The sequence below is a fragment of the Cyprinus carpio genome, chromosome B13, assembly GCF_018340385.1.
Source record: "Cyprinus carpio isolate SPL01 chromosome B13, ASM1834038v1, whole genome shotgun sequence".
NCBI lineage: Eukaryota > Metazoa > Chordata > Actinopteri > Cypriniformes > Cyprinidae > Cyprinus > Cyprinus carpio.
Genome location: NC_056609.1, coordinates 21,381,567 through 21,402,357, shown reverse-complemented (window position 1 = coordinate 21,402,357; position 20,791 = coordinate 21,381,567). Strand labels below are relative to the sequence as shown.

Sequence of the window (20,791 nt, the reverse complement as noted above, 5' to 3'; positions counted from 1 at the left end):
GGGTGACGTGATCATCCAAGGCCCAATCACGTATCTGAGGCCAGAGACACATTTGCATATTACCAAAATGACCAGTACCATTTACACTAATTTGTCACAATAAAATAAATCACTTAAATGCTTAAATGAATTTAGACATTTAACTGTACAATAAAAGATAAATGATGTGAATGGATACACATATGCACACACACACACACACACACACACACACACACACACACACACACACACACATACATACAGAGTGTGTGTGTGTGTATATATATGTGTGTGTATATATATATATATATACACGTATATATATACATATATATATATGTATGTATATATATATATATATATATATATATAGGTATATATATATATATATATCTATATATATATATATATATACATGTATATTATATATATATATATATATATATATATATATATATACATGTATATATATACTATATATATATATATATATATATATATATATATATATATATATATATATATCTATATATGTATGTATGTATATACGTATATATATATATATATATATATATATATATATATATATAGTGTAATATATTACATGTAAATTATATATATATATATATATATATATATATATATATATATATATATATATATATATATATATATATATATAGATATATATACATGTATATATATATATATATATCACTGTTTTATCACTGTTTATAGTGATCAAAAGTTTTAGTTGATCAAAAGTGACTACTTATAAAAAATAGTTTTTATATTGTTGCAAAAAATTTGAATGGAAAATTTTGAGTTTCCATAAAAATATTTAGTAATACATTAACATAAAAAACAGTCATGTTTAATTGTAATAATATTTCACAATTATTATTATTATTATTATTCAATTATTACATTAAATTCAGCAATATATATATATATAGATATATATATATATATATATATATAATATATATAAGGATATATATATATATATATATATATATAAACTCCCATAAACTCCCCCTTGAATGCAGAAAATATTTTAAAAACCTATTTAAAAAAAAAGGTCAGATAACCAATTCAAGGATGTCTTATAGATTTGGCAGTGGTATTTCTGACAGGTTGTTATGTTTGACCACTAGCCAAGGTGCTCCATAAATCGTCCTTGAGCACGTTGTCTCACAAATCCTTCCCCACAGCCGAAATCACCCCGCTCACCCCATCTCAGTCCACTTGCTCTCTTCCTTAAATGGACACACGATTCCAGAAGTGGAACAAAAGCTTTGACATACTTTCCTACTTTCCGACTAAAAAAAGGAATTCGACACGCTCTTTCATTTCAAATGTGCCATCCCCCCTTTTCTCTGTCCTCTCTTCCCCCTCTCACTCTCCCCCCATTTATAAATATAAAAAAATCTAGTACTCATCTCCTAATTCATCTACAGCAATTAGTTACAAAAATACACACCAATCACTCCCTCTCTATAAGCTGGAGGAGACACTTAGAGACTGTTACTGGGTAGAGTCACAGAAGCGTTTGTGTGTGTGTGTGTGTGTGTGTGTGTGTGTGTGTGTGTGTGTGTGTGTGTGTGTGTGTGTGGGAGAGAGAGAGACCCTGATGCTAAGCCAGCTCAAGAACACAGTCACACACACGGATAAGAGCACTAACTATCAAACAGGTAAGCAAATGAACAGCTCTTGCCGAGTATGAAACGTAAATCAGTCATTTTTATCCATGAGTTCAATCAACACTAGAACTTCAGCCTTGATCTGAGAGGCTCTCATTAACTCATAACAACAGCTTTAGAAAAATAACTGCTGTTAGCCTTAAAAACAAAGCATCTTTTCTTAGTTTCTTTTCTTTCCTATTATTTTCTTTCTGTCTCATTCACATCTCTACATCAGTCTGTCTCCAGTTTCATTGCCTCCATCACAATGGGTGCGATTCGGCCCCCATCGCCACTGTGATAACAGATCACAAACAATAGACCAAAGAGTCGGACAAGGCCAAATAATTCACTCGCCCACTTTTCTAAGTTTTCCTCCATGTTAATGTACCGCACCTTTCTTAACTTCCCTTTTGCATTTTTTCCACGTATCCACTTTATTACCATCTAGCAATCTACCAGCCAGCACAAGTGAAACACAATAACGCCCTTGTCTCTGCCCCTTGACGATACGTGAACAATGCAGTTGACCTGCTGGCCAGAAAGAGTTGTTTAGAGTCCAAACGTAGGACGGACTTCCTGAAAGGTAAACAGCCCCGCGGGACCCTCTCCTCCATGGACCCCCGCTACCTGATGCCCTGCAAAAGCCAAAACCGGCTTCTTGCATCTAAAGCCAGATTTGATTTTTTTTTTCTTCAAGGCCTGAACTACATATGTGAGCTAATTCTAGAAGGTTGACTTGGAAAAAAACGCCTGTAAAAAAAAAAAAATGAAACGGTGAGGCAGGTATGGCACCCTGATGATGAATTGATTTCTACTGACAGCAGATACTGTATGTCTGTGGTGTCAAGGCAACAAAAAAATGCACAAATACAAACACAAAAACCAGCCGCTGTAATGATAATTTCTATAAAAGAAGTACAACATTAGCATGCAAGACCTGAAGTTGTGTACTTAATAATAAGAAATATGACACTATTTAAAAAATGTAAACATGTATATTAAAAAATATTTTAAAAATCAAGAAAAATATCTAGAAATATAAATAGTTTCTAAAACTGTATATATATTTATATATATATATATATATATATATATATATATATATATATATATTAGTGCTGTCAAACAAAAAATTGTGATTAATCGCATCCAAAATAAAAGTTTTTATTTACATAGTATGTGTATGTATGCTGTTTATTTATTATGTATATATAAATACACACACATGCATGTATATATTTCAGAAAAAAATGTTGTATATATATTAAATATATTCATTTAGAATATAAATTATATGAATATAAATATAAACATGTAAATACAAGTAAATATTTTCAAAAAATATACTGTATGTGTGTGTTTTTTATTTTATTTTGTATGCGATTAATCGCTTGACTGAATTTAAAAATTAAGTTTTAGTATTATTATTATGTATTAATAAATATGACTATTAATTCTTGGCACCATTCCACCCATAATGCAACAGGAACATTCACAGCCTCTCACTGCCTCTTCACCTGTTGATGTCTCAACATCAACTTCATGCCATCTGGGTGATCATCTCAAAAAAAGTCAGACTAGATCTTGCTCATGGTCTGTCTGTCTGAGATCTAGTCTCCATTTGAAGCAAATGAATGTCATGCGCTGAACTTCAGAAAGTCACATGACAACCGTCCGACTGTTGTGTCTGTGAACATATCAGTGCCTTGTTAGTGTTGTGTGTATTTGTGAGAGTGTATATTCACGCCAGTCCTGTCAGTAGCCCTTTGCTTTATGACTAATTGGCGGTGGTTTATTTGTTTGTATGTGTGTGTGTGTGTAGTATGAAGAATAGTAGAATTGCAGCTGCTCAGACAATAATTAGCTCACAGACGTGTGGAAAATAACGAGCAGCTACTATAATTAATGTCTTAACGAGGCGATGACCTCATACTTTTTGTTTAGACAAAAAATCTCTCCAGGGACTTTAAACATGACACGCTGAGTATAAACAGTTTCCATTTGCATGCTAAAACAACATCCATGCCCCATTAACCCTTGTATTATGTTCTGGGTCAATTTGACCCATTTAGATTTTTGAGCTGTCAGAAATACCAGTTAACCTGTGAGTTTATTCTTGATATTTTGTGACTTTTTCTCATTTAGGTCCATGAACATGCATACAAAGTGAGGATACATCCACACATAATGTTCACGGGTCAATTTGACCCACATTTTTTTTGTTGTTTCAAGCAACCGTACAGACCCAAATTAAATATATTTCTTGGGTATATGTTGGTGTTTTTCTACCCTGTAAAGGGAAAAAATTAGCTTTTCTTCATTATTTTCAGTACTGAAAAAACTTTCTCAGACTCTCAGATGGTAAAAGTGAAGCCGAGCTCACACTACAGGATTTTTAAAATCCTAACCGATTTTGAAATCTGGCTGCAGCACACACATTAGGAGAATCTTCGCAGATTATCTTCCCTCAAATCATAAACATGCACACACTACAAGATTTGAACATCGTGGCTAGCGTGCTAGCAGCTTTCTGCACTCACCCGGAGCATTCAAAACTGAGGCGATTTTACTCCAGTGCTTCTCTTTCTCCTTATGGTTTTGATGCGTTTTCGACACATTATACAGACTGTCGTGTTACTACAAAATGTCAAGAAACAGTTTCCGCTGTCTCCACTATCCAACGGAGCTGTACATCAGCTGTTTTGCGGTTTTGCGCATTGGCTGTGAAAGTACTGACGTAATCATATAGCCATCATCATCCTGATTTAAATCCTAAATATCAAACATGTTTGATATTAATTGGGGCTGCCCCGATTTGTGTGCGAGCAGATCGGGAGGTGCAAGATTCGATCGGTGAATGCCTCACATTACCAGATAATCCACGCCGAACATCGGGACCGATCGAGGTGCTCGACAAGATGTTTGCTCCGATTCTCGGGAGGGGGAAATCGGGGCTAAAAATCCTGTAGTGTGAGCCAGTCTTGAGTTATAATTTCTGTTTTCAATGTATATGAAATACAATTCAACTTAAGATTTTGTAACTTTTTCTCATTTAGGGCCATGAACATGTCTAAACAAGTTGTGTTCCGAATTTTAAGATGATATAAAAAATTTAGGTTCCTATGCAATTTTGTTTTGGCATTATACCAAAACTAGCCACCAGGTGCCATTTAAACTCCATTGATTTTTTTTTTTTTATTTTAATGCAATTTTTCTATAATTCAGTTTATAAATTTCTCTCTCAATATTACTTCTATCACAAAATACCACTAAATATGGAATCTTGAGCTTCAGAACATTCCTTTTATAAACACTAACTGATCTCCACATAACTTGTTTTTTCCCAAAACAAATAAAATAACAGTTTACTGTTTACATAAACATAAACTTCCCTTCCAGTCGAATATGTGAATTTCCTAGTGAAAACAATCAATTTTAATTGTCATTTACTTATCTTCTCATTGTGAAGACCACATTAGGTGAATCTGGCTTATTTATTATGTTTAAACTACCATTAAGTTTTTCAAAAGAAGTTACCAAGGCTGCATTTATTTGATCAAAAATACAGTAATATTGTGAAATATTATTGAAATTTTTAATAAATTTTCTATTTTAATATATTTTAAAATGTAATTTATTCCTGTGATGGCAAGATGGCAAATTTAATCTTAATTTCTTCAAGGTAATTAATTACTTGAGATTCTTTGAGTGTATTCAGCTTTTTAGGGTTTATAGTGTACATTGTAAATGATGAGCTAACTCCCAGAACATAAATTCCTTCATTAATGGTACTTCCTGTCAGAGTCATCATCTATTATGGAGCAAAGGAGAACAACAGGAGGAGAAGAGGAAAACAGGACACATCTGGATAAGACAACACATTCACACACATATCGATATTCACACAGTGTGTTAACACGTCCTGCACACTGGGTTTCAATACCATTAGAATTTTTTGCAGTGTTGAAAACTATGAACCAAAAAGATGCACTCAGAAATGTTTAAAGATGCACTTGGAAATGTTTTGGTTATACATTTACACTGGTCTATATGCAATGAGACATTTTCAGTTACTGTTGGCATTAAAGAAATGCAGTTTTTATCTTGTCAGTGTTTATAGTAAACTTTTTTTTTCAAGACTACAGTTCATGTATCATATTTTTTAATGATAAAAAATTACAGTCACAGTGTATTGGCTTTAAACCTATTCTGCTTTACTATGTATTTTTTTTGTAATGTAAACCAATTTAGACAAACTATTTAAACACAAGTGTGTAAGGGAGGATGTGTAGAATTCTGCACAATTCAGTGTAATTTTCTGCTGAATTCTGTGCAGGCAAATTCTTCACGGGCCTGTCGGTAACCCTTTGTGGTTCATAGACATGTCAGACCACAGGCATCCAGCTCTGTCTTAACGCTCTGATCGGCCACCTGCTTTGTTTGTTGTACTATAAGTAACAGCAACTGTCTGAGTGAAGACTTGAAGGAAGCAGCCTTGCTTTGATACAAAACCAGGAGGAATCTGTCTAAGGAAGACATTTTTTCACCCAAAAAATTAAAATGATTTACTCACACCTAAGCCATCCTAGATGTATATGACTTTCTTCTTTCAGACAAATATAATCAGAGTTATATTGCTTGGCAGAGTTGCTCTTTCAAGCTTTTTAATGGCAGTGAATGCTGTTGAGATTTTAAAGCAAAATAAAGTGCCTATATCTATCATAAAAAGGTTAATAAAGCCCTTCTGAAGCGAAACGATGCATATATGTAAGAAAAACATCCATATTGTAACCTTTATAAACTGTTGTACTTGCATTCACTAAACAGTAGCGTTCCAGCAGATGACTTAGGATGTATGGAAACGTGGAAAGAGAGAGCAAAACAAAACACCGGTCACAAATTAGAAATACAAAACGAGGATTTGTAAAGAAATATGTTAGAGGATTTCGATGTAAGCCAAGAAGAGACTGCTTTTCCTTTGCTTGAAACAAAACTTGGTTCTCACAAGACTAGCACATTCTCACAGTAGCTAGAGATTACACATTTTATAAATGGCTTTGCTTCAGGAGGCCTTTATTAACCCCTCAGAGCTGAGTGGATCACTTTTTATGTTGGATTAACATTTACATTTATGCATTTAGCAGATGCTTTTATCCAAAGCGACTTACAGTGCATTTAGGCTAACACTTTTTACCTAACAAGTGTTCCCTGGGAATTGAACCCACAACCTTTTGCGCTGCTAAAGCAATGCTCAACCACTGAGCCACAGGAACACAGATATATGCACTTTATTTAGCTTCAAAATCTTGACCACTATTCAATGCCATTATAAAGCTTGGAAGAGCCAGGACATTTTTGAATATAACTTAGATTGTATTCATCTGAAAGAAGAAAGTCATATACATCAAGGATGGCGTGAGGGTTAGTAAATCATGTGGTAATTTTTCTTTTTGGGTGAAATATAACAAACAAATTTCAGAACTTACAGAGAATTTCACATAAAAGCACAACATACCTCAAACCACAGGCTAATGCACCAGTCCTTCTACACTGGCTTGAGGAACTTTAAAAGCACGTATGTTCTCCAAAAATCTCGTATGTTCTCCAAAAATAATGTTTAGTTTTAAAAAAAGAATGTTTGTTTCTCATGCAGTGAAAGGTCAAATCTGACTTTCTGTGTCACTTGTAGATGTGAACTTGCTCAAGAGAGAGATTGTCGGTACTGATGAGAAAGCATACACAGTAGTGCATGGTGGTGTGTGTCAAGGTGTTGAGAAATAATTACTCACTGCTGTCTGGGATCGTTTGGTTGTCCCAGTCCCAAGCCTCCACGATCAGAGTGTATGCTCGCTAGGAGATATAGAGAAAGAGCTGGTTAGCTAATAAACACAGACATGTGGGTTTCCACAGTCAAAGTCTATGCTGAAGACAAACACAAAATATCAATAGAACACCAAACAAAAAACAATGGCACAAGAAGCACAGACATAATAAAAATCATATTAGTTTACCGACAGAGTCAAAATAAAAGAAAAACTCTCATTACATAATGTTCAAAAGTTTGGGGTCAGTAAGGTTTCTTTAATGTTTAAGAATGTAGTCTCTTATGCTCACTAAGGCTACATTTATTTGATTTAAAATACTGTAAAAACAGAAATATTATTACAATTTTAAATAAGGCCTTTTTATTTGAATAATAGCTTTCTATTTTACTGTTTACTGCAGCCATTACTCCAGTCTTCAGAGTCAAATGACCCTTCAGAAATCATTCTAATATGCTGATTTGTTGCTCAAGAACCTTTTCTTAAAATGATCAATGTTGAAAACAACACTGCTTAATAAGTGGAAACTGTCTTTTTTTCAGGATTCTTTGATGAATAGAAAGTTCAAAATAACATTTATTCGAAATTGATTTTTTTAACATTATACTGTCACTTTGATCAATTTAATGGATCCTTGCTGAAAACAAGTTATAAATATATATTGAAGAAATTAAACTCGTGTGTTTCAAATAAAACAACCAAACTTCCTTTCTGAAAGAGTTTTCACATTAATGTCACAAAACCACTTAGAAGGGCATCTGGTGACATCCTTGAAGAAAAAAAAAACGTATTCATGAAGTATAATATCTAGGATTTTTTTTTTCAGTTACTAGGGTTGGGTTATTGTGTTGCCATTATTAAACAACGGAAATCTATTTAATGTCCTCATATTGATACCGTGTGTATATGTGTGCGTGCCTTTTTAACAGGATGCAAGTCATAACAGCAATGTGAATAACCTGGTTCCCACGGTCTGGTGACTGATTAGCTGGGTTTTAAGCCAGATGAATAATGAGATGGTGCAAGGATTTTTGTAGGAGCGTGTATCAGGTCACTTCTGCAGTCAACAATTCATAAATGATTGTGTGATGCTTATGCATGCACTTTTTTTTCACACAGACATGTGCTTCAACAGTGTTCTTTAGTTCATTTATTTCATGGGAAAATGGTTTGCTAAGTCAAGTCAAATAACAGCATGGGCAGAATGACTTCAAAAGGTTTCTGAACCAGCAGTTCTTCAGAGGGAGTGAGGTGAACTGACTGTAAGATGGGAGAGGTCATGTTTTTTCACTCAAATGAGGGGTAGTAATGTTTCTTCCCTTTAATCTGACAGAACCTGAGTGCTTTTGGATTACAAACATTGTGCTGGATGAACATTCAGGAAATGTCTGAAACATTAGGATGAAATCTCTGGGACAGGATAGCACACAACAGATGTACTAAGATTCTGTGTAGTTAAAGAGTTTTTTCCTTCAGCTTCAGTCTGTATAAATGAAAATGGTTAAAAATCACACCACCATTAATTTCTTATACTTTGGCACAGAAAATGCAGTGGAACAGCTTTATATGATGTATGATATAAAGTTTCACACACACAAAAAAAAAAAAACACTGTGGAAACAAGGGAACACTTCTGAAGAGGTGATTTTAGCAGGTCTATGTTTGGCTGAAAGGTTGTATTTTTTGGTTTGGGCAGAGATTAGGTTTACTGTGGAAGCACGGCATGAGAAACATGCCCATGGATTTCGTGCGCTGACAGTCACACATCTTTTCTCTGGAAGCGTGAATCAGCACGCTAACATCAGTGAAGCCAAACCACTCCAACTTGTAGGTGCATGCAGTAAATGGTAGAAAGGAAAGACTCCTGATACAGGCATGGCTTCACTAAACCTCAAACAAAATTCATGGATCTCAAAAAAAAAAAAAAAAAAAAAAAAAAACGTGTTAATGTTTTTAATAATGTTTCAGCATTTCATTGACATTTATGCTGTACATTTTTGTATGTAAACAGACAGGCTACAACAGATCTGTAATGTATGCAAAACCCTTCAGAAAATATTTAACTCGAATGTTATGAGTAACAGTGGTAGAAGGATGTACATGAAGAAACAAAAATTAAAACTGCTGGACAACTACAAAATACTATCACCATCCAAAAAGCCCTCCCCCAAATCCCCCAAACTTTAGGGTTTTATTTACATATTTGTGCAATTCTTTTTTATTTATTATTGCTGTTGTGTCTATCACTTGCTGTTGTATGGGTGATTGTTTGTCTACGTGTTTCTGTATGTTTAAAAGAGAAGAAAATAAAAAAGAAAAATATGATTAAAAAAATTGGCAAGGCATACACAAACTATTGAGCCAAATCTTATGTGTCATGAACTGGGGAAAAAAAAAAAACAAGTGATATTTGTTTTACTAAAATATTTTAAAGTTCATGCGATAAAGCCTCGAGCTTTTTGCAATCATCACATCTTTGTGAAATCCTCAAACAAACTCCAATTATCAAAGACAGACTTCTTGATTTATTGATCATTACTCTCTATGATTCCCTCTCATTTTGGCATGTGTCATGAAAAACGAGCAAAATATAATGAATATGGTAGATATACACTACGGTTCAAAAATTGAGTTGGAGACTTTTTTTAAATCAATTTATTCTCACTAAGATAATTTATTTGATCAAAAATACAGTAAAACTGTAATACTGTAAAATACAACAATTTTATATATTTTTTATTTTAATATATTTTAAAATATACTTATATATTTACTCCTGCAATGCTGAATTTTCAGCAGCCATTTCTCCAGTAATTGCTCCACTTTAGTGTCACCCTTCAGTAATGATTCTAAGAAGCTTATTTGGTGCTCAAGAACCATGTCTAATTAATTCCAATGTTGAAAACAGTTGTACTGCTGAATACTGCAAACCCTGACACATTTCTTGTCAGGATTCTTTGAGGAATAGAAAAACATTTATTTGAAATTGAAATCTTTTGTATCATTATAAATGTCTTTATTGTCAAATGTCTGTTCACATAAAAACCTTATCAACTTACAAAATAAAATGATCTGCATGTATGCAGTACTATACCATAATAAAGGGACACTCAACCCCAAAATGAAAATTACAGGTTTAAAACAGTTTAAGAGTGTGTAAATGATGACAGAAATTAAATTTTTGGATGAACAATCTCTTTAATAATGTATTTAAGTACTTTGTTACGATGCTTTCTTTACACAGGCTTTAAAAATAATCATTGTGGGAAGGACAATGAAACTAGCTTAACTTATGTTTGGTTGTTGATATTGTATTTTTGTGCAATGTATTTTTGTGCTTAACTTATGTTTGGTTGTTGATATTGTATTTTTGTGCAATGTATATTTTATTTTTTCACAAACATTTTCTTTGACAAGAAACAATAATTGGCGGATCCCCTGCAGTTCTCCCACAGACCCCCTAGGGGTTGCCTACTGCTTAAGAACATCAAGAATAACATCTAAACCCATTAAATGTGCCAGGAGCATACTGATGTAAACACCTGGGCAGTGCAGTGGCATAAGACAAAGTTACTAATCTCCAAAGACAGCCATCAGACACCAACTAACAGTCCAGGGAGGAGCAGGAGCAGGAAAGATTTTATCTTTCCTTAGTTAGAGGGAAATAAGACACCCACATACATATACACATGCCAGCAGATACACAGGAACACGCACACACTGGCAATGAATAATAGTTTTTCTTATCATATACACTCAGACCAGATTTTAATATACCGGTCCCTAGAGGGCCTTGAGGAGGACATATATTTTGAGAACAACTCATGTGCACAGTAACTATCATATACACTCAGACCAGATTTTAATATACCGGTCCCTAAGGATTCAGGTCAAATGCAAATCAATGCACAGTAACACACTTACACGGGAACTGTTCTAACTAAAAGCTGAATGTGATATGTCCAGGCTGGTATCACACCTGTGTAAGTCTCTTCATACCCCATGTGCTTGGGTTTCTGTGGCACAGAATTAACAATGTGATTCTATTGTGTGCAGTTTTTCAGTGAAAGAGGCGGTGGTTTATTAAAGCAAAAAGAAGCTGTGTATTTGATGTTATCAAAAATAAGCTGTGTTGTTAATTTTAAAGCTTTTTAAAAGAAATATTTCACACAAAAATCTGCACTGTCAAATGCCAAAATGACATTCACTGACATTTCATTGACATTTAGAGATCTGCGTATGCAGACAGACTACAAAAGATATGTAAATATGCAAAACTCTAAAGAAAACCTTTAATATGAATGTCAGAAGTAACAGTGGTAGAGACTGAAGGCTGTTCATGAAAAAACAAACATTAACACTGTAATTTTTGTACTATTATTTATGAGTCTTGTTATATAAACTTATGAATGTGGAAGAATATTGCACCAAAAGTGTCATCACACTTGTGTTCTGCCATTTAGTTTTTAGTTTTTTATTTTATTGTTTTTCCTTTGTAAACATGCAATAGGTGTCTCACTGTTTGTCCAACATCTTGTTAAAAGTGTCAAATCTGCCTTGAGACACCAGCTTTCTGCTGTAATCACCTGCTGGTCTGCATCTGTGTGAGTGTTAAAATGTTAGTTAAAATGTTAGCAAGACACTAATTGTGATATTTTAATATCTAGAAAAATGAAAGTGTGAAAGGCTTACATAGCTTTACATATTACCTTAAGGCATAATATAATTTTACGTGAGGACAAAACTTAAAAGTCATTATTCTTATAACTTGTCATTTTCTCCTCCGGTGATATTAGCCAGTTTAGGACAATAATTTAAAATAAAATAAAATAAAATAAAATAAAATAAAATGAGAATGAATGAATGAATGAATGAATGAATGAATGAATACAGTCTGTTCCATAAAGACTGCTTTTAAGTTACTTTAATTGTGTTTTTCTCTCATATTGGAGCTTGAAAGTGTCAAAAAAAGTAATTTGGGTTTTGGAATGACATCAAGGTGAGTAAATACTAACAAAATCTTTAAGACAATGATTTCTTTAACATGGTAAAATCATTGTAATAAATGGTCTTGAGTGGCTAACAAAACTGTATAGCAACAGCAATATGATAGAAAATATATTGACTTAAATGTTAAGTCCAGGGGCGTTTCTAGGATTTTCATTTTAGGGGGGCTCAGCCCCCAATAAGGGTATGATTAAAAAAATATTAGGGTAGGGTTGTATACTACTAACCTTATTGTAAACCACTATTCCATTGTATTCCCTGTATTTCATATATGGGAGTAGAAGTAGCTGACTGAGCCATATACAACACCGTAAAAAAAAAAATAAATAAAAAAAAATAAATTAGATGTGACCAGTCACTAGAAAATTTGAGTTGGGAATGTAGATTTTTATTTTTTTTTTTACAATGAAGACTTCCTGATTCATTATTAGGACATTCATGTTTATCCTTTGACGATACCACTGCTTTTTCTCATGAAATGTACGTGGAAATTGGCAGACAATTAAAACAACATAAGGGTTCAATGACTGCAGTGAATCTTGGGAACACAGTGGTATTGTGTGTGAGAGGCTGTCTACGTTCTATTCTCAACTGACTTGCTCATTATTCATTAAGAATATAGACAAAACATGTATTAATGTAATTGTCTGTTGGCAACATGTTTAATCTGTTCTATATGTATTTCTATTTATTAAAAATAACAACATGAATTATCAATTTGCCACTTCTATAAATCAGTTACTTAAAAAAAAAAAAAATTCACAAATCCCTTTACTCTACTCGCCTCTTACTCTAATATACAGTATGTATCATGATACACTAATGATTCATTATTACTTAGTACAAAATTATATTTAATAGTGTCTTTAATAATAACTCCACATGATGTTTCTATCTCTGTGCACTTTAGTGCTTTCAGAAAATGATGTGTGTCTTTAATCATTTCTGTGCATGGTTGCATAATGTAATGCCAAAATACACAATAATATGTTTTAAATTTTAAAAAGTAAATTAAAATAAATTATGATCGTTTTCTAAAGTACGTTTTCATGGGTGTTAATCTCTTCATTTTTGTTGGAAGAAAAAACAACTATCACACTGTGATGAGGGCTGAAGGTGAACGCAGCGAAGACGTATTGGTATTGGATGAGAAACCGAACTGTGTATTGGTCCAGTAACATTACTGTAAACTGCAATTACAAGAACTGCACCAATGCAGATGTAATATCATAGCAATCTATCAATAAATGCACACACACACACACACACACACCTTGTACTCTCTGATGTTCGCTCTGATCGGCGCCCCTGCGGATTGAAAAATGCGCTGAATTCATGCAGACTCAGATCAGGGGAGGAGCCGAAACTAGATGCAGCTTGCGGCCGTTTCAAATGAGTTTTTAAAGGGGACTGAAGCGATTACAAATTAATTAATCAAATTATTTTTTTAAAAACGGCCTAGTGACGCCCCTGGTTAAGTCAAAATATTTAATATTTAATAATCATAAAAAGCAATATTTCTGCTAAATAACAGAACAAGAATAAGTCAACATTTTAAGTTCACTGCATGAAAAATAACATGAACATGCAACTGCACCAACATTAAGCTTCTGAAGACTATGGGAACATGTTTGCATTAATAATTGTCAAATATCAACTCTTATAACTCCTGTAACTAGCAGACAACATCACAGTCCAGGGTTTGCATCAAACACATGTGATCTAATGTGCAGCCAACTATACAGAACGCTCACAGAAAAGAGGAGAGAAAAACAGTCGTGAAACAAGAGACCCAACACTCATCCAAGATTTAAAGAAAGCAGGATGGGGTGAAAGGAGGACAGGAAAGAACTGAAAATAAAGAAATAAATGGAAAGAGTTAGAGCCAATCAAATAAAGTTTGAACATCTAGTCAGGCCCTCATAATAGTTTTAGCTGTAAAGAATGAAGGAGTCAGGTTTGTCTGTTATCCCTCTCTCTTTTAGTAAAACTTTTAATGCAAATCAATCTTCCTTGCATCTTGGCAGGTCTACATATATGTGATTTAAAACAGAGACGGAAATGACAGAGCAAAGATACAGTAATTTAAGTGTCATATCTCAAAACAGCCAGATACACTGACTGCTTTAGAAAGAGCTAGTGTGTCTTTGGTAAAGATGTACTGCTATTGTATATTTCTGTTTGGTTTGTAGAAAGATCACTTTGTTTAGTTTAAGTTTAGTTTAAGTCTGAGAACTTATTGTGAAACAGAACAACATGCACTTGTTGAGCTCTTACTTGGAAAAGCTTAAATAAAAAAAAAAAATTATAATAATTGTGGTGTGTGTGTGTGTGTGCTCAGTGGGATGGGATTTTTATCCAAAAACAAAGGATGGTATGCTGGAAGAGTATCAAAGATCTCACAGCTGTAGGACGTCAGGCACAGCAGGACTTATAAGGCTCATAAACATCACCTTCCGTAAACTGCGTTCCTCCCCTGGCACACCCAATTCGCTAAATAACTATGGACAACAGCAGATGTAAGTGTCTTGGCAGAGTTCAGATAAATAACACTGATTATGCACCAAGTCCAATGATGCAAGCAATTGTTTATCCAACAGTATATTGTCTACCATCATTTCCATTCATTAAACATACACATGCTGCAGAGAACATTATGGGAGGATTATTCCCATTAGCAAGTGTTTGTTTTTGTGGTTTGCCAGTTCCAAAAATAACTATTAAACATCACAGCAGGAGGATTTCCTTCCTATTATGGGCTGTCTTCACCAGTATTACCACAAGACTGCAAATATATCTCACTTCAGACTTCAACAGAGTTACAGCAGGGGAGAATCTTCAGAAGTTCACCAGCTGAATGTGAAACCAGGTTCTCAATGACTCACCTGCAAAGCTGTTTAAACAGCATTTATGAATCTATTCGCAGGCAGGTGACCAGATAACGGTTCTGAGACACAGTCTAGACCTAACTAAACTCAAAAAGTAGAATTTGCACCTGTGAAACAGTGCTAAATTGAATAGGGAAACCATGTTTTACAGTGCATGTAAAAACACAAATGTTCTTATGCAGACCAGAAACTAAAGCAAATCAACCACTATGGGTATGATAGATAGATAGATAGATAGATAGATAGATAGATAGATAGATAGATAGATAGATAGATAGATAGATAGATAGATAGATAGATAGATAGATAGATAGATAGATAGATAGGTTGATTCTGGAAATGATCTTTATTTGTTCCATTGAAACCAACTCTTAATAGAACAATCTGTATGTTGTCTCAAGTTCAGTCTTGGTCAGATTCTTCTAAGATCAACATACCAAAGAAAAACGCTGAAGAACCATCTCAGAGTTATAGAAATAATCATGCACAGTCCCAAAGCGTTTCATTACTGTGTACATGATTTTATCTTCAATTGAGCAATTACTGTGTGTTTAAAACAAAGCCACTTTAAAAGACGTGTACACAACAGAAGAACACAGGCAGTACGGCCAAAATCTGGAAGCAAACAAGACTCAAACGCAGTGATTCAGCATTTTTCACTACTTACAACACGTATTTAGCAGGTTTAAGAAAACAACAACAAACTCACACTGAGGTAAGCGCTGTGTGGTTTGAGTTAAATGTTTTACCCACAGTATTGTGCCTTACGCTATCTTACAAACTATCTGTTCTGGTCTATTTAGCGACAATGCTGCTATCGGAAACATGATCATGTAGACAACTCCCACTGCCTCTCTCTTTCTCTTCTCTATCTCTCTGGTTGTGATATAACTCCATGAGCATGCCATCTCTAGTCAAAAACTCTGTCTTGTGTAAATCGTGCCTTTCTTTAAAAAAAAAAAAAAAAAAGGAATCTCATTTTTGCCCAAAACAGCATTCCTGTGAGCTCATGCGAGTATTGCCCTTCACTAATGACCGTATATTAAGATTCTTTCACTAAGAAAAATTTGTTAACATGCTCAGAGTTGATTTGCTGAGAAAGTGACATATTCATTAATAATTCCTTACTACAGTAACATCAACTGTAGCAACTATTTTGTTGTAAATGTGGTAGACTCGCTGCTGAAAAAAATAAGAAGAAACTTAAACCAGCCTTTTCACATGGCTGGTTTTTGCCACTTTTCAGCTAGATTAACATGATAGATAGATAGATAGATAGATAGATAGATAGATAGATAGATAGATAGATAGATAGATAGATAGATAGATAGATAGATAGACTGATTGATTGATTGATTGATTGATTGATTGATTGATTCAGACTGGATGGATAGATATGTTAGTTGGTTGATTGTTTTAACACCATGCCAGCTTCTAATGCCAATACTATAAAAGATCTAGGCTATTTAAAAAAAAAAAAAATCTGCTTTCTATTTTAATATAGTATATATATATATATATATATATATATCATATATATATATATATATATATATATATATAAGGCTTTTAAAGTCTGAGATGGATGAATATCTATTTATTGATTGTCTTCCTTTTAAACTCCGCAATACATGGACTTCTTGCAGCCCCGTCCGCATGCCATGAAGTAAAACACACTACGTCCTATAAATACGACACCATCAGTTACGCGTGTAACTGTACACTTCGTTGCGCGCGAGAGACACGCACCAGCCGCCGCTCGCGCAGCCAAACGCGCGCCGTAACCGGAGATGCTCTACTCATCATCTCTACGATTAACGCCAGTGACCACCGTGACACCGAGCTCTCCTCTTTCCACCGAGTCAAACGTTTGCTTTGCAATGAGTGTTTAAAACGTAGGCTACCAGTTGTTGTTGTTAAGACCAAGTAGCTGTGTGTTCACTTGTGCGTCTTGACTATCTGCTGCAAACAAGTTTTGGAACAAGGTGGTTTCTAGCTGGTCTAAACTGGTCGTTAGCTGGTGCAAGCTAGCAGACCATCTTGGGCCGACAACAAACCAATCTTAAAGTGGTCAGGCTGGCTTAACGTGGAAATATCAACCAGTTTGGATTATAGCCTTATAATTAATAATAATCTTAGACCAGATAATCATTTCCACAGATTATTCCTTAAGCTGGATAATATGTGATATACGGCAAGAAATCGTTAACATAAGCGGGGCTTTGATTTGATCCTTCTCAAATGTCATATGGGCATATAACTAGCATAATAAGTTTTCAATTGTAAAGCTAGTATAGGAAAAGCTAGACTATATGGTTAAGATAAACACATTTATACTGTACAAAATGTACAACCTTAAGTTTAGCTACTTGCTTTCTTATTCTTTTTTAAAAGTAAAATCAAAGTTACAAGTTGTTGTTTTTTTCCCACAATGTAGCCTATATAAATATAACTATATAGAAAATGCTCACACAAAGGGTGTTTGTTTGTTTGTTGTTGAAGGACTGATGAAAGAGGTATCGGTGAACACCTACCGGCCAGGCGAACTGAAAGGGGATGATAACGGTCCCGAGGTCATTGGCCTTGTTTGGGTTTCCATTGAATCCTTTCAACTGAAACGTATTCCCTCCGATCACGCTCGAGCTTCCAGTGCCGTACGTACAAAAGCCAGAAGTGGTGACCTCCACTTGGTATTCCTTTAGACACACTCTCAAGTACGTGTCACATTCGTCCTGGTCGCACAAACCGTTTTGCGCGCTCCGTGCGCCGTCACAGCAGTTTCCACTCGCGAGCTCACCCCTGTCATTCTCCACGCTGATCAACTGGAGCTCCAAATAACCCGACGACTGGCACACCTAAAAATAACAAACAGCAGCTAAAATGTGAAATGCAAACAGTTTGGCTTTGTAAGTATGCACGGAATAATTTGTCTTGCTCCCATTAAAATACAAGACAGAACATGCAGCAGAACACAATATAGCGGATACAGCGCACTGACTTACATTTGTGTTAAAGGAGTGATCTCATAGTTGTACAGGTATAGCAAACATACCAATCAAATGCACACGCATCAAATATGAATAAAAATGTTTGTGCAATAATGAAATAGGCACTTAGTTTCGATGTAAATGCATTACAGTGCACGCGGACTGGTTTTAAAACGCCTTTAAAGTTTAAGGATCACATGATTCCACTGACAGCAGGATAATTCTATTAGGAGAAGAATCCCCAAATCTAATTTGACAACAATTAATGAGTTTGAGTTTTAGTGTAAATGTTTTTATTTTTTTTCTACAACCAGTGAAGAAAAGGGTGGACTTAAAAAGGCATAAGGAAGTTTAACTCACCTCAGTCCAAAACGTCAAAATTAAGAACACTACTGAGAAACAAGCTCCAAAATAGTTATGCATGACTCCTATGAAGTTAATACGACATGATTAAAAAAAGAAAACACATATATGCATCATTATCCACAAAAATCCAGCCATTCAAAGGGATTCCTTTCTCCGCAAGACGTCCAGAAGATGAGATGAAAGTCACACACATACATCCACTCGCTCCTACAGCGCGCTGCTCTCACTATATCAGTCAACTACTAGCTACTGCGTCTGAACGGGCTTGATTGACAGTTCAATAAACCATTGGCAAGCCATCAGTTGTAGTAGAACGTCTGCGTCAGCCAATCGCATAGTCAGAGGGCGGGGCCTTCCTATAAATTATAGATCTCATAGGCTTATTGACTTAGTTTGTAGAATAAAGGAAAAAGATTTAAAAAGACGACAAAAACTGTTCTTATTTAAGAATTAGAATTTTTCACCACAGAAAAAAGTTTCGATTCTAAAACATTTGACAATTGAATGGTTTTATAATTACTGGTAGAAGTATGTAATCTGTAAACGATTATTACACAGTAAGGTTTTTTGTTGTTGTTGTTGTTGTTGTTGTTTGTTTTTAATTCATTTTACCCTGTTTGTACTCTTTCACAATCCAAATCTAAACTCATGTCAAGGCACGGGTGAATGATTGTGGGTAACAGATACAGAGCGCCCTCTAGTGATCGATTAGCTACTGGCGTATTTGAGTTAAAGGTAGGCTACTGTATTATCAGGTTTCCTCCTGAAAACTTCAATAAAAAGACTGCTGTTCACTCGTTGGCCTCGTTTAGTCCTGGCTTTTTGTATGCTTATTTATTTATTTATTTATTTATTTTGTTTGTTTTTTAGTTGTTGATGTTTTTAGTTCAACATAATCCAAAAAGGGTTATTTTTGAAAAATTCCCTGACAAATAGGTTACATGCTGAACAACTTGCAAAGACTTTTGAAGTGATCATCACAATTTTGAAATCGTCATAAAACAGACTAATCATGTTTTTAAGATGTTCTCATGAATATAGTAAAAACCAAACATGTCTGTTTGTGTGTGTTTACATTAAGTCCATATCACTCTCACATCTCTTTATAATTTGAAGGCATTATTGTGCCTCATAAAACAGCGTGGGAATGTTTTTTTTGTGTGTGTGGTCAAAGGTTTCCCACCCCTCAGCCATGATTCCAGACCTGAACTAGTAGAACTAAAAGAGTTTGTTAATAATAGACTAAACCAGCTGTATCACGTCCTGCTTTTTGTTAATGTCTTTCTACGTCTGTCTCTACTCTCGCTCTCTCATTCATTAGGAAATGGGTGACGCTATAGTCCTAATCTAGCCGTCAGACTCCATCCTGCATTCCTCTAGTGGATGTCCATAGCCAGAATAAAGAGAGGAAGTCAGCCTGAGAGCTGCATGCAGAGGAATTAGATGTTAACAATGCTCACTGCACTCTGAGGATGTGACAGAAAGAAAGTCACCTGCATTCTGTTGAGCTCATACAACATGTACAGATTAGAGAGGGGGTGGTAAACTTGGAAATATTTTGCACATGGAATAATATCTACACCACAGAAGCACACGCTATTTAAGGGTATGACTAATTGAAGTATTGTTGTTGTCATTGTCGCCATTGTAGCTCTATTATAACAGCTGAGGTTTGGCCTGTAGTCAAAAATGCAATTGTAGTTTTGATACAGTGTTGTTGATTGATTTGTTTGGTTGCAGGATAAGATAAAAGATTACAGCTGTCTGTTAACATAAGAGATTGCTCACATATGAAATAACATTTATATATGCAGTGACCCTTAAAAGCCTAGTATCTTATTTGATCTTAATTTTGAAGGCCTTTAACTTACATAAAATGCTGAGAAACCTGCTGTACACAATTTACCACATCTTCTGCCATCGGATTGACAGTTCATACTTTTTTAGGAAGTAAATGGCCTTATATCATTCCTAAAATGATAAAACATACACAAACAAAACCAAATTAACACTCCTTGACATTGACACTCCTAATTGACAGTGTAGATAGATTG

At 34.6% G+C, this 20,791-nt stretch overlaps 1 protein-coding gene across 2 annotated transcripts in view; it reads right to left on the bottom strand.

Moving 5' to 3' along the window:
* The window catches only part of LOC109055470 (protein jagged-2-like), a 36,841-nt gene extending 17,811 nt beyond the window's left edge, over window positions 1–19,030 (bottom strand). Inside the window, exons 1-3 of one of the 2 annotated variants that reach the window (XM_042737276.1) lie at window positions 18,732–19,030; window positions 17,919–18,239; window positions 7,457–7,517 (exon numbers count right to left, since the gene is read on the bottom strand). In XM_042737276.1, the coding sequence (XP_042593210.1) occupies window positions 7,457–7,517; window positions 17,919–18,239; window positions 18,732–18,794 (445 nt within the window). In that variant the 5' untranslated portion in view covers window positions 18,795–19,030. The remainder of the gene's footprint in view (window positions 1–7,456; window positions 7,518–17,918; window positions 18,240–18,731) is intronic. The other variant, XM_042737277.1, reaches the window with a different exon arrangement.
* Window positions 19,031–20,791: the final 1,761 nt, after the last annotated feature.